The sequence below is a fragment of the Equus caballus genome, chromosome 29 (genome assembly GCF_041296265.1).
Source record: "Equus caballus isolate H_3958 breed thoroughbred chromosome 29, TB-T2T, whole genome shotgun sequence".
Taxonomy (NCBI): Eukaryota; Metazoa; Chordata; class Mammalia; order Perissodactyla; family Equidae; genus Equus; species Equus caballus.
In genome coordinates, this window is record NC_091712.1 from 25,567,443 (window position 1) to 25,581,153 (window position 13,711).

Sequence of the window (13,711 nt, forward strand, 5' to 3'; positions counted from 1 at the left end):
ATTCATAAAAGTTGAATCTATGTTTTTAGTTTGCTAAATTAAAATCACATTTTATTTACAAATCCAGTTAAAAATATAGTTACCTGAGCCTTAATCTGCTAAACTTTTACAAATCCATTACTTAGTTATTATAAATTTAATTATAGATGTGTTTGAATAATAATAAACATTAACCTGAGAATAAGAAATCCATCTTAGCACCTTCCCTAATTAGGAGATAGAAGACACCTATTATGTACAATACATAAAGTGCTGTGTACCACATTTTCCAGCATATATATGTATTTCATAAAGGAGAGTAAGATCAATTAATTTAGACTTGTTTTCTGTTTATGATCTTTGTGCAGTTAATTTTTACTCTTCGGTTCAAAATGTGACCTAAATGAATGTTGTTATTATTGGTTTAAGCTAAAAATTCAAAAACTTCATATGGTGGCAAATTCACAATTTAGGCAAATGCTAGAATTATTTAAATATTCATTTTCATAATATACACATTTTCTATTTTAGCTTCATAGTTACTGTTTTATATTTCAAAATATACTATTATTTTAAATTTACATAAATTGTTTTCTGCTGGTAATATAAACGTTTTTAGATTTATTTGCTTTCCAATGTTTATATTATAATAGGCTAAATATGTTTGATGAATTGCAGATTATGGAATGGAACTCACTCATGATTATGTAACGATTATTTTATGTTCTCATGTACATTTTAAGAGAATCAAATAAAGTAAACATATATTAGGCCATATGTTGGATGTGTGGAATTGATCAATTAATGTTTTAAATTCCAAGATAATGCCTTTACAGTTCCGTATATGTTTTGCATTAGTGAAATTTTCATCATAGAGATTTACTTTTGTGTATTCTTATGACACATTCGTGCGTGTGTACATTCTTAATCTGGTTTTAACAAATTGTTAAGAGCAGTTTCTATGAGCTCAGTTACAGAACATCTTAACAGTGTTGTGTTAAATATAGAAAAAGCATAACAGTGATGTTTTAAGTTTTATGTGTTGTCAACACAACATTTTTTGAAAATAACGTGAATATAGTGTCTGTGTATATTTTAAGAAATACCTTTATTTTTTCAGTGTTTCGGGAAGGCAATGATTTATCTTTTAACAGCGTATATTTTAAAAAGTGAACTATAATAGAAGCTATCTTCCCTTGAAATGGCCAGTCGTGTGAGCCATAATGTTCATTGATAGTAAAATCAATAGAGCATTGATTCTAAGCGTAATCCTTGGAGACGGTTGTTTAGAGTGGCAGACGTCGCCTAGTAAACATCTAGTTCTGTTTCATGTGTTTAGGGCATGAGGTTTTGCTGTCTTGAATTTGGCTGTGCACGAAATACAATTTATATGTGGGGCAGAAAATAGTAGCTATTAGCAGATACATAGCGTTTCAACAGTGATAGTGATAAAATATTTGATATGAGATTCATAGCTTATGAGTTCAGCTGTGGTTTCTTCCAGTACAGTTTAGACCTAAAACAAATTCAATACTTAGTAATGCTCTTAGGGAATTGTTGCCTCTTTCTTGAATGTTCTTTATTAATAACCACACTTTTTACGTGAAGTTATTTCATGGGAAAGATTAACTAAAAATAATGATTTTTATATTCACCTTTTTTTTCCCTCAACAAATCTGAAGTTGAATGTAGGTTTGGAATAAATTCAGGACTTAACATTCACTGGACTTCATTCACATGTTGTAATCTTGTGTTATACCACTTGAAACCTTTTTGCCAATCCATTTCTAATTTAAAATGAGTCAGTTTTTACAAAAATTTAAACATAAATTTTTGAGGACAGAAATGATAGCTTTTGATGAAATCATATTATTGTATCTTGATATTAGTGTTCAAGAATTGCTATAAATATTGAAAAAAAGAGAACATTTTACATCAAATTTTGTCTGCTCCAGCTACCACACAACCATATTTTAATTTGTAGACTCTTGTATGCTGCACAATTGCCGTTTAAGAATTTAGTACTAATTAATGTCCTTTGCTCTGAACATTGGTTATTCTGATCTGCCACTATTATTAATAATCTAAGTGGATCTAAAAGTCAGGTTTTCTAGATTTGCTAATAAAATATATTTTGAATATATAACCAGTATTTTTCTACTGAAAAAAGAAGTTGCCTGTAATAAATCCTCCGCTTTATTTTTTTTAGCATATCTCCAAGGTATCAATTTAATAACTATCAAAGTAGCTACTGCAGTTGTTGCATTTAAATTGATTTACATGTCAAGACTGGCAGTTTAGCAGCTGCGCTATTATTCCTAGATCGGTCAATTTACTTGAGAAAAACCTACTACTGAGTTCTACTGACCTGCCTGACAATATAGGCCCTATTTCTATTCCTGTAATTAGGCCTGCGACTAACTCAGAATATTTTTAATTAAAATATTTTGGTCAATGTGTTGCACCAAATTAGGCCTTTCAGTGAAGATTTAATTCTGGAAATAGTGTGATTAGAATATTTAATGAGTTGTGTTCAATTAAGATTAACAGGTTGCGTGTTTTGAACATACAGTGTTTGTGTGTGACCATTTTGAGTTTTGCAATCATAAATGTTACTCCTGATTTTTAACCATAAAAATATTTGCCTTAATAACTGTCTGACAGGTGAATTTAAATCCCGTTGAAATTTTATTCTAAAGAAAGCTGATTTAAAATGCGTTACTAGGAAGGCTTTTATGTGTTATGTTCTTCCCTTCCAGCAAAGCCAAAAATGAGGAAATAACCACTTAAATGTTTACAAATAAACAGTTTTATTGAGAAATCTGACATAAACATTGGTTGTTTCCACGTCTCTTTCAAATTTGGGAATTTTTTATTTTTTAAACAAATATGAGCAATACAAAATTAAAAGGTGTTCATTTTATAGGCTTTTACATCATTAAGAAGCTTGGATAAAATATGTGTAAATATTTCAACCTGGAACCATGGGACAGGGGTTGGAAATAAAAGCACTGACTAGAACATTTATCCTGAATTTGATTTAATTACTGTATAATTCATAGGAGCAAACAGAGCTCTAAGCTTGGTTTTTCTCCCTTTGAGCTTCTTCCTTTTGTTGCTGACTTCTGTGGTGGGGTCTTTACCGCAGGCTGTGACAGAGAGGTAGACACTCTGGCTCCTTCGGTTTAGATGTCATTCCAGGAGTCCCATCACTGGGCTGCTGTAACAGTGCAAGATCTGGTGTCCACAGGCTGTTGCTGTGTGCCTTTTTGAAGGTTGTCTGTGACAGGACCTACGTACAGCGTTTTGAATTTATAGACCATCAGAATGCTCATAATCTACATAAGTGTTATCTATTTTGGAGAAATTCTTTTCTCTTTCCTCTTTTTAAATATAGGTACAAATAAAGTTTTTTGTTTTTATTTTAAACTCCCCATGAAAAACTGTTATCTTTGCTCCTGTAGGTATGATGATGTTCTGATCAATGGCCTTCCAGATTGGCGACAGCCTGTGTTCTACTACAGGCGGGTGAGAAAAATGAGCAACGCTGAGCTGGCATTACTCTTGTTCATTATTCTCACAGTGGGTCATTATGCTGTGGTTTGGTCAATCTACCTGGAAAAACAACTGGTAAGTTTAGGTAATAAATCAAATGATCTGGCCTCTTTAATTTTATATGGAATTTCAGAGATTTATTTTTCAACTGATGAAAATTTCACTTTTTCTATATACCACATTCTAATAGCTTTGTACTCAGTATTTAGAGTTTGATATGTTTCTAAGTCAAGAAGAACCCACGACTTAAGAAGAAAATATCCTTCTTTTTAGAAATATGATATTTGAGTTATTATAAAATTTTGTGAAGGCCCCAATATCTGGGTGAAAATTAGAAGGTAGAGCCATGTTTTATTAATTAACATTTTCCAAATAGAAATATTTTTTATGTAAAAATGATTTTAGAAATTTTTGTGTCACGGGCCCTTATGTAAAGAATGTTTACTTTAAAAGTTTTAACTAAGACTTGAGTATAATTTTATAATTTCAGAGATCAGTTGGTTAAAAAATTATTACCTTTTTTTAGTCTACTGCTACATAGTTTATTCTGCTATGGATTTTTATTTATATACTAAAGATAATCAAGCATATTTATCAGTATTCATGAATTAGCATCTGTTTACTCATTCTTTTTGAAGTGACATGATTAAAGTTGGATGAATGAGAAAAAGTAAGTTGAATGCTTTCTCTTCTTAGCAAACTTTGATTGCTATGGAGATACCCATGACTGACAGTGCTGAACTTATGTGTGTTTAAGGCCTGGATGCCATGGCAACAGTTATTGTTAGAGATTGATGATTTTACTTAGTCATGTTGGACCCTACATACATTTGCGTAAATGTTCCCTCTGTAATGTTTATCCTTCACAGAAGACTCTTGATAGCGTTTGAAGAGTGCGTGTTAATGATAACCTGTAACCGTAATTCTTTCCACATTAAGGATGAGCTGCTGAGTAGAAAAAAAAGAGAAAGAAAAAAAAAGACAGGCAGCAAGAGCGTGGATGCATCAAAACTTGGTGCTTCAGAAAAGAATGAAAGGTGGGAGCATAGAAAAATATTTATAATTTGAAACTGTTTTAAAGTATGTCTTTAATATGATCCGACTTCTCAGTATATCCATTTCAGATGTGCTAATGTTTACATCTGTAGTAGGTTTATAAAAGACTAATAATGTGCCATAGTTGATGAGACAAATTCTAATCTTAAGCAAAAGTTCTACAAGTTTTTTTCCCCTTGTAAAGTGTTAGTATATATTTAAGTAATTAAACCCCCAAATTCTTGAAGTTTGAAATTTGTATATTGGACTTTAGAAACAAAGTATTCCTACAAGAAGCTATCACTTCAGTGTTTAGTTCAAGAGTGACAATATGTAGAGAGGCAGTGATGTGCAGAACACTCAGAAAGATACCACCGTTTCTGCTATCGATTCATAGAAAGAAAGAAAGGCCTTAAATAGTTCACACAGCAGGGCAGGAACTGGATCGATGTGAGATGGAGATCAGAGACTGTCCTGCCTGTCTTCCGTTCTGGTGACATCAGTGAGCAACGCTTCAGTGAACTGCAAATGACATTAATTTTTATGTATTGGTTTGTTTATGCGACAGTCTTCATATCTGCTTGTCAGCACTTGGGAACACTCTGACGATGTTTAGTCTTTTGTAGCTGAAGTAATCGTGAGGTTTAAGAATTCATTTTGCAGAACTGATAAAAAGTCCAGGTTAGAAAGAGGGCTTTTGTTTCTTTATCTTTATAACTTGATTAGAAGCCGCCTTCCCCAAAATCTTAGCCTCCATTCTCCTGCTTGCTATGTATATTGCCTTTGTTGTAACTACTGTATTTCATGATAAAATAAGTCAGATTAAGTGTTAACTGTCATAAATATTTCATAGAAAATTTTCTTAATTTTTTTGTTGAAATAGCCATTCAAAACAGAAATCATCTATTATAAAAATATTTTCTTGTTCAACTTTCTCTCTGTATTTTGAGTCTTTGTTTTTGTTTTTTGTTTTCCCTTTAGACTGCTGATGAAACCACAATGGCATGATTTGCTTCCATGCAAGCTGGGCATTTGGTTTTGCCTTACACTAAAAGCATTGCCTCATTTAATCCAGGTAAAATGTACCTCTCTGATATAATATTAGATGCTTTCATTTTAATTATTCATGAAATAGTTTTTGCCATGTCTGCTCTCTGAATGCTGATATGCAGTGGCTGCTTCATAATGCTGATTGAACCTGAATAGTGTTTTTATCAGTGTAAACCTAATCTAGAATAGGTTAAAATTATTTAGATATCGATTCCTATAACTGTTTTTTACATTGCTTATAGAACACCTGAGAATTCTAAGACACTGGAAAAAGGAAAAAAAAATACTATCTTTAGGAAAGTTATAAAGGCAATAAAAATTTAATCAGCTGTTATCATTTAAGTTGTATCCAGTAAAAGAGAACGGGACTCAAACAGTTTGCACCCATTATTTTAAAAGTATTTAAATGCATAGCATAAAAAAAATTTACATGAGCATCTGTATAATTATGCAAAATATGCATTGCTTTCCATTTTATTTGCAACTTTAAGAGGAGTGAGGATATTTTGTCTTAGACTGGTAGTCAAAGTCTCTGTTGCTAGTTACTCTTGATCAGACAATAGAATGTGGGTACGTGTTACATTTCCATGGCAATTTCTCTTATTTTTTTCTAGTTAGCATACCAAAGCATATTTTATTAAATTATTACTTGGCTAATAGTAACTATTGCATCTGGTTAGAAAATTCTCAACACATAAACATAATATTTGAAAGTATTATATTTGAAACTATTATATATAATAGTTTTGGTGTATAAATTTTGAGAATCTTTGAAGTTGCAATTTTAGGGAGGAAATGTTTCATTTTAGAGAATAAATATTTAGAAAAAGCTAGAAAGCCAGATAATTTCTACCAAGTTCTACCCACTGTTTTTCGTATATCAGAGCTGCTTTCCTAATCTTTTAAGGAAAGGAATGACTCCAACTTCTACATTTTATGCTCCTTTTTCCTGTCTAATGAAAATTTTATATTTGAAGGAGAAATGAACTAAAAATCATTAGTACCTTTCTTTCTAACCTTTGAGAAATTATTTACCAGTTCTTCCATCAAAATAGTTCATATTAATAGTTATTGTTTATGTAATTGTGTGTTTTGCTTTCAGTTAACAGAGAAAGTTGAAGTATTTTGGTAATTTAAAAGCTTTGTTTTTCACTTGTTTAACACATTATATTGTTTATTTGAATAAAACCCCACAATGCTTGTATGCTATTTTATGTAGGACCTAATAAGAGAAGGAAAGTGTATTTATCATACCAGTATGTTTGTGAGAAGATGTGACAGAAAAATATTTTAGGACGTATTCTTATGTTTTTTTAAGAGTGTTTATTTTTTGCCAGCTTTAGAGTCTATGCAATAGGCGAACCAAAGTGTAGATGAATTTAGAAGTATAGTTATGAGACATCATAAATAGAATATGGCGTAAAATGTCAATCTGAAACATTTCTTTGTAATTTTAATCTAAATCATTTGAAACAACATTTATTTGGTAAAAGTAACATACTGCTTGGTAAGCATGCATGGTAATTTGCAAAAATAGAACCAATATATTCAGATCGCTTAGAGTTACAAGTTATTATTTTAACTTATCTGCCTATGGTATCTAGACCCAACAGATTAAGTGTTTTGCCTGATCATAAATTTATAGAAAACTTACAAAAATAGGGAATTTTGCAAAAGCTTTTTAGTCCCTTTAGAACCTCTATTTTCTTAAACTGTTGGATCAATTTGATTTTTAAAGTTTTTACTTACTTGGTGGTACCTGTTGCCTTTCAACTTTGAGATGCTAGGCATTAGGTTTTCAAAACCTTGTAAATCTAATTTTTAAATTTTGTTCTAATTATTTCTTCCTGATAAATGCACTCCAAGAAGAAAAACAAGACAATTTTCCTTTTTAAAATTAATTAATTAATTATTTTTAATTATTTTATTGAGGTCATGGTGGCTTATGGCACTGTGAATTTCAGGTGTACATTATTATATAGAAAATTTTCCTTTTTTTAAGCAAATGCTCGATATTTTAATTCTGCTTTGAGGACATAAGACTAGTTTTTCTCATGTTCACTAACAAAATAATGTACTATAGTGGACTCTTACACAAATCGTAATGGTGAAAATATTTTAGATTGATAAACATATAGCTCATGCTTTCATAAGCATCAGCAAAGCAATACTGAATAGTTGGGTTAGGATTAGATTTTTGTCTCCTTTTTTTCCTTCTCAGTCTGCTGTGACCTTTGTATTAATTTATCATCCGTAAAACTGTGTAATGTGAGAACATACATCTTATTTACAACATTGATGTTTTTATGTGGCACTTTTGTGAGATCTTTCTATGTAAGATATTTATGAAATTTAGAATAAGCCCTCTTTATGTGAAGCAGTCCTGATTGGCAATCGGTACAGTGGTCAAAAAAGAGCCCCACTAGAGCCCTAAGTATAAAAATTGATACATATGGCCTGAAAAGTTTTAAGCATATACTTTATTCACCACTCTTGTGATATAGGATCATTGTTTATTTTTAAATAGGAGCCCTCCTTCTTGCATAAACCATACATATAATCTTGGTTTCTTTAAGGACAAATTTCCAGTTGATTTCTTTAAAGAAGAGTTGAACTAGATTCGGGAAGCAATGTTATTGGATAATCCTTAGAGGTTTTTATGATTTCCCCTACTCTTTTGTAATTGACTAACTTACATCTAGTCAACAGCATTTTTAGCAGCTCTTTTATTGAGCTTTCCAAAGTATCTACTTGGTTTTCGTAGAAATGACTCTGATTTTCTACTCACTTTTCATATTTTTTATATAATATTTAATTTAATCATATAATCACAATAACAAGTCTCACTGACACAAACAGGCTTAAGAACTAACACAACCCTCTCATACAAGCATACAGGCAGTTAGTTAAGCAGATAGCAGTTAGGAGAGTTTTACTTCTGTGTGTGAATCCCTTGAATTTCAAGAAAAGCTCCTTAAAACTGAGCTGCAAATACTCTGTGTAAGTATACAGCTATTGGGTAAGAAGGAGGGTCTAAGATGGAAGTGGGAGATTCAGAGACTTCCAGCAAATGGCTTTCACACTGGCAGAATCTGTACCAGAATTTTGTGCTTATCGTATCAACAGCTCTTCATCTCCAATTTTCATCCTCCCATTCTTCCTTAAATACCCATTCCTTTATTACACTTCACATACATATATATGGTTATCCGGTAGAATTTGGAAAAGTTGTGATTCTGGTTCAGCTTATGCTCCTAAATTCAGTATTTATTACTTAGCACTTAAGATACCTAAGAAAGCTCCTTATCGCCTAGTTAGTTTACTTAAATTATTTTCTATCTTCCTCACTCCGTCCCCCTCCAAAAATTTACAAATGAGAATAGTTATCTCAATATTTTATGTATAAAGCTTCTTCTTGTTATATGTTTAGAAAAACAGTTTAGCTGGTTTAATAAAAATTTATTAAACATATCAGAACAAGGCACTATAAGGAGCTATAGAGATGAATATGCCTTCTAGTACCTTAGAGTCAGGTAGAGGTTATAACACAGGAATTAAAATAATTATACAATATGGTGTGATAATAATACAATATGATATATAAGCTTCACATATGTAATATAAACAACGACTTCTGTAGATGTTCAGAGAAGTGAGATTGTCTCTATTTAGGATGACCAAGGAAGATTAAAAAGAGGAGCCACTTGAGTTGAGTCTTGAAAAATGAATAGACCCCATTGTACAACTGCTTTTTTTTAAAAAAAAGAAGATATCACACAGCCCGTTACTATCATCTAAGACTATATTCTCCATCTCCACACTCCGTATATAGTCATTTAGGAATTTACATTCCGGTAGATAAATCTGATATGACAAATTTATGATGGACGTTTAGACAGAATAAAGTTTATTGATAAGACAGTGAAGTATTTCCATCATACACATCTGTCAAAGATATGTGTGTATTGTTAGAACTGGAGGAGTCAGAGTACATAATGGGCAGGAGGCACTCGTAGTGGTTCTGTGATCGGGCCGGGTAGAAGTAAGAGCATGTCTTTCTTAGTTCCCTCGCTTTTTGAGACGATCCTATTACTTCCAGTGCTGGATTTTATTCCTTTCCTTTTCTCTGAAAAAATATTGGGAGAATTATAAAAATTGGTAGATTAGAAGAATGAGGCCAAAGAATTAAAAACTATTATACTTGATACATGTAAAATATTTGATAATGTTACATCAATATCAGATATTTCCCAGATGGAAAATATCCAAGGGAAAAATGTGTGGATATTAGTATCTTTAATGAAACCTATGCCCCATATCATTCATGTACCCACATAGGCAGAAAAGTAAAAAGTTAAATGAGAAACCAAAGAAAAAGAATCTGGAGAGTGTTTGTAAATTGATGCATAGATTGAAGGTTAGCGTGTGCACAGAGAGATGAGAGAACATTAGAGAAGAGTAAAATGCATAACTACGTGCAGAGAAGCTGGGGAAACTTGAGGAAATGTGTTTAGATAGTTAAGGAAGAAAGTGGAATGGTCAACAGAAGACATGGAACACGAGTTAGAATGTAACAGGGAACTTGGACTGCATCGCAGGAGTGTTGTGTGCTTTGAGGCTAGAATTTAATATTAACATTAAAAGTATAGCCCTAATGACACTTTCGTATCTTACTGGTCTGTTTCTGTTCTCATGGTAGTTTTGAAGGGAGTACACATTCTCTTGGAATCTGACCAAACTAGTCTTCTGTGTTGGCTATATTCAGCCTATAGCCCCAAGAAATGTTTTTAACCTCCAAAATGCCCTTCTTGGATATTTTTTAATTGATCGTGTATGTTCTGAAACATATTCATAGCCATGAAAGTACCAAACAGTTAATGAAATATAATCAACACTATATGTATATTTTCAATTTAACTCTTTTAACTTAGTTTATTTTTGTCACTGCCTATTTGTGTTGGAGCCCATAATAACTTAGCTTGTTAATACCATTAATTTCTCATACAAAATCAGTAAGTTCCAAACATCCCAAGTGGTTGCCAGTCTAAATCGTACTTTGTTCCTGGTTCTCTACATTTTCTGAGATGGAACAGGTCTTAAGTATTCAGAACTTACCTGCTTGATTGTTTGCTTCTCTGGGAATTCTCTATTCAAGTTTCTCTCTACCTGCTGTTACATTTCTCAGTAACAAAATTTATAAAACATAAAACTCCTTTAGGGAGCAGCCCCATGGCCAAGTGGGTAAGTTCACACGCTCCACTTCAGTGGTGCAGGGTTTCATCAGTTTGGATCCTGGGCACAGACATGGCATCACTCACCAGGCCGTGCTGAGGTGGCGTCCCACATGCCACAACCAGAACAACCTACAACTAGAATATACAACTATGTACCGGGGGGCTTTGGGGAGGACAAGAAAAAATAAACTCATTTAGGTGTACATTGCCTGTAATTGTAAATTTTTCCCCTTGTTAACTCCTGGTCCCACCTTTTCTCACTACCAAGCTGATCTTGTATAAACACAGTTAAACTAAAAATTATTGGAGGACATTTCTGGCACGCATAGCCCCACCCCCATCAGGATTTACAGGTTGCCTAGGAGCAGTGTCTGAGAAAATAGAGGCATCTTTTCTGTAGCGCTGTGGTTTTCACCTTAAAAAATAAAGTAAAAGTTGCTTAGGAGAGTGAAGGGAATACTATACTTTATAGAACTGTCTATAAATGGAGGCATCCTCCCTCCCAAGAAGCTTCTCCCATGGGAACTACAACTGTGGACGAGCCTGGGGCTCACCCTCTCTACAGTCAGGCCTTTCCTTTCTAGCCCCTTCGCTTCTGCTGGCGGGGACTCTGTCAGAAACCAAATAAACAAAACATTCACAGTTAATTAGCAGGGAAAAAAGCTTATAAAAGGCTACGAGACATTTGTAGCAAGCTGAGTTGGCCTGCCCTTCTACTCAGAGTTAAACACAGACTTTCCAAGTGACGAGGAAGCTTACTTTTAGGACACTAATAACTTTCTTTAAAACTTTGCAGACTTACTTTATGTAGGGAATACATAAACAAATGAAGAAAGACAGAAAAGCCCTTCTGAATTTTTATAAGGCTGAAACTGTTACTTCTACAGAAGGACAGAGGGATACAGGAAAATTGGAAAGACCTCACAACATAAAACAAAGATTCCATTCCTTCTGCCCTCTGAAAGGAGGGCATAAGATATATTTAATCAGAGGTCCAAAGCAGAACATAAAGCATAGTTTTCTAGGCTAGACGTAGAAAAGATAAACACAAAACGTTAGTTAGGTAGGATGTTAGAAATACATAGTCTCATCAATTCCGTATTTTATCGATGAAAAATATTTAAGACTCAGATTGGTGAGGCAGTTTGCTAGAAATGAAACTTAAAGCAAATGAAAATAAATATTAAAATATAAGGACTATGAAAGCCAAGAAAGAAGAAATTTTCCAACAGCTGCATAACTAGCTGCGTAACTAGCTTTATAGTGAGTGAATAAGCTGTCTGATCTTATACTCCCTATCAGAGTATTCAGACTGCTTGTAATTAGTATAAAAATTGTAGCAGGATTCTTGCATTGGGTTGGGGCTGATAGATGACTTCTGCAGTCTCTTCTGCCTCAGCCCAAATGGAAAAAGTAGCTTTTATGGCTTGCATCTTACATCTCCTTGATTACTACTGACTCAGGCAGAGGAGGGCATAGCTTCTGGTTTTCTGTTTTATTTTTATTTTATTACTTCTTGTGAATTCAGTAATACTATAGTTCTGTAGAAAAATTTTTGACTCATATTCAAAGTATAGAATTTTGAAGCTTTCCTGTGTTCTTTATTATCATTTTATCTCACCATGTGTGTAATTCTGAGATTATAGTGTAAGTCAAAGGGAGAACAAAATTTGATCTAGAGCAGTTGACTTTGAGGGTAGATTTTGAGAAATGTACTTATGATAGTTTCCTGTGTTGAAGATTGTATTTTGTAAGCTTCAAACAAAAGAGGAGATTCATGCCGTCAGAGTCAGAAAAAGGAATGGAGCATCCTCCATCTTTTTTGCAGCTGCCTCTCCTCAGAGCTCTTCCAGGTCCCTTATTCCCATTGGGACAGGTGGCACTGTTTCCCTGCTCATACCACTCTAGATCAACTCCCTTTTTTCCTAAGTTTTCCTTGGATTGTTTGATATTTTGAAGTTTATATGGAGAATTAAAAGTAAACCAAAGCATGACAAATAATGCCAACTCAGCCTATTATTTTATCACTTAAATGAGCTATGTCAATAATGTTTAAAGAAAAGTTTATGATATGGATATCTTCCATCTCACAGCTCACTAACCTTGGAAATATTACATCTTCAAGGCTTAGATAAATGGCCATCATCATATGAAGCCTTTCCTCATCAAGCCAGCTGAAAACTTCCCAATGCATGTTCTCTGTACTAACTGCATAGCACTTACTACTTGAATTATAATCAGGATAGACTGACAGACTATGGTAAGGTACAGATCATCCTGAAATTCCAGTGACTTAAAATTTTTTTCTAGTTTATGCCACTTATCTATCATTGGTTGGTAGGAAAGGAGGCATTCTGCTCTAACTAGCCATTTAGAGATTCAGAACCATGACGTCTTCACCGTCTACTAGCTCTACCCATCTGGAACGTGTGGCCTCCTTGCCCGCTCTGCCAAGAGTAGAGAGCTGGAGGTTTGCACAAGTGTTTTGATGCTTTGGTTTGAAATGACACATGATATTTCCATCTGCAGCCCATCGAGAACTAGTCCCATGACCCCACCTAATATCAAGAGGATAAGAAAATGTGGGGAAACAGATAGAATGTTGGGTGAGCACCACTCTCTCTTCCAATAATCCATTCAACAAATATTGATTGAGTGCTTATTATGTGCCAGGTACTCTTCTAGGCCTTAGAATGATACAAAAACATTTTTTTTAAAGGCAAAAATCTCTGTTTTCATGTAGTTTGTATTCCACATTTAGGTTAATACTCATAGTTATTTTTATATATGCTTTAAGAGCAAGTGCTTGTCTTATCATATAATTTGCATATATCTTAAAGTCCAACACATATAATAAT

General features: G+C 33.3%; 1 protein-coding gene across 1 annotated transcript in view; it reads left to right on the forward strand.

Annotated features, from left to right (window-relative positions):
• Window positions 1-13,711, forward strand: part of DNAJC1 (DnaJ heat shock protein family (Hsp40) member C1) — a 188,694-nt gene that overhangs the window by 68,121 nt on the left and 106,862 nt on the right. The window contains exons 4-6 of the mRNA XM_023632108.2: window positions 3,444-3,609; window positions 4,474-4,571; window positions 5,551-5,644. Of these exons, the coding sequence (XP_023487876.1) occupies window positions 3,444-3,609; window positions 4,474-4,571; window positions 5,551-5,644 (358 nt within the window). The remainder of the gene's footprint in view (window positions 1-3,443; window positions 3,610-4,473; window positions 4,572-5,550; window positions 5,645-13,711) is intronic.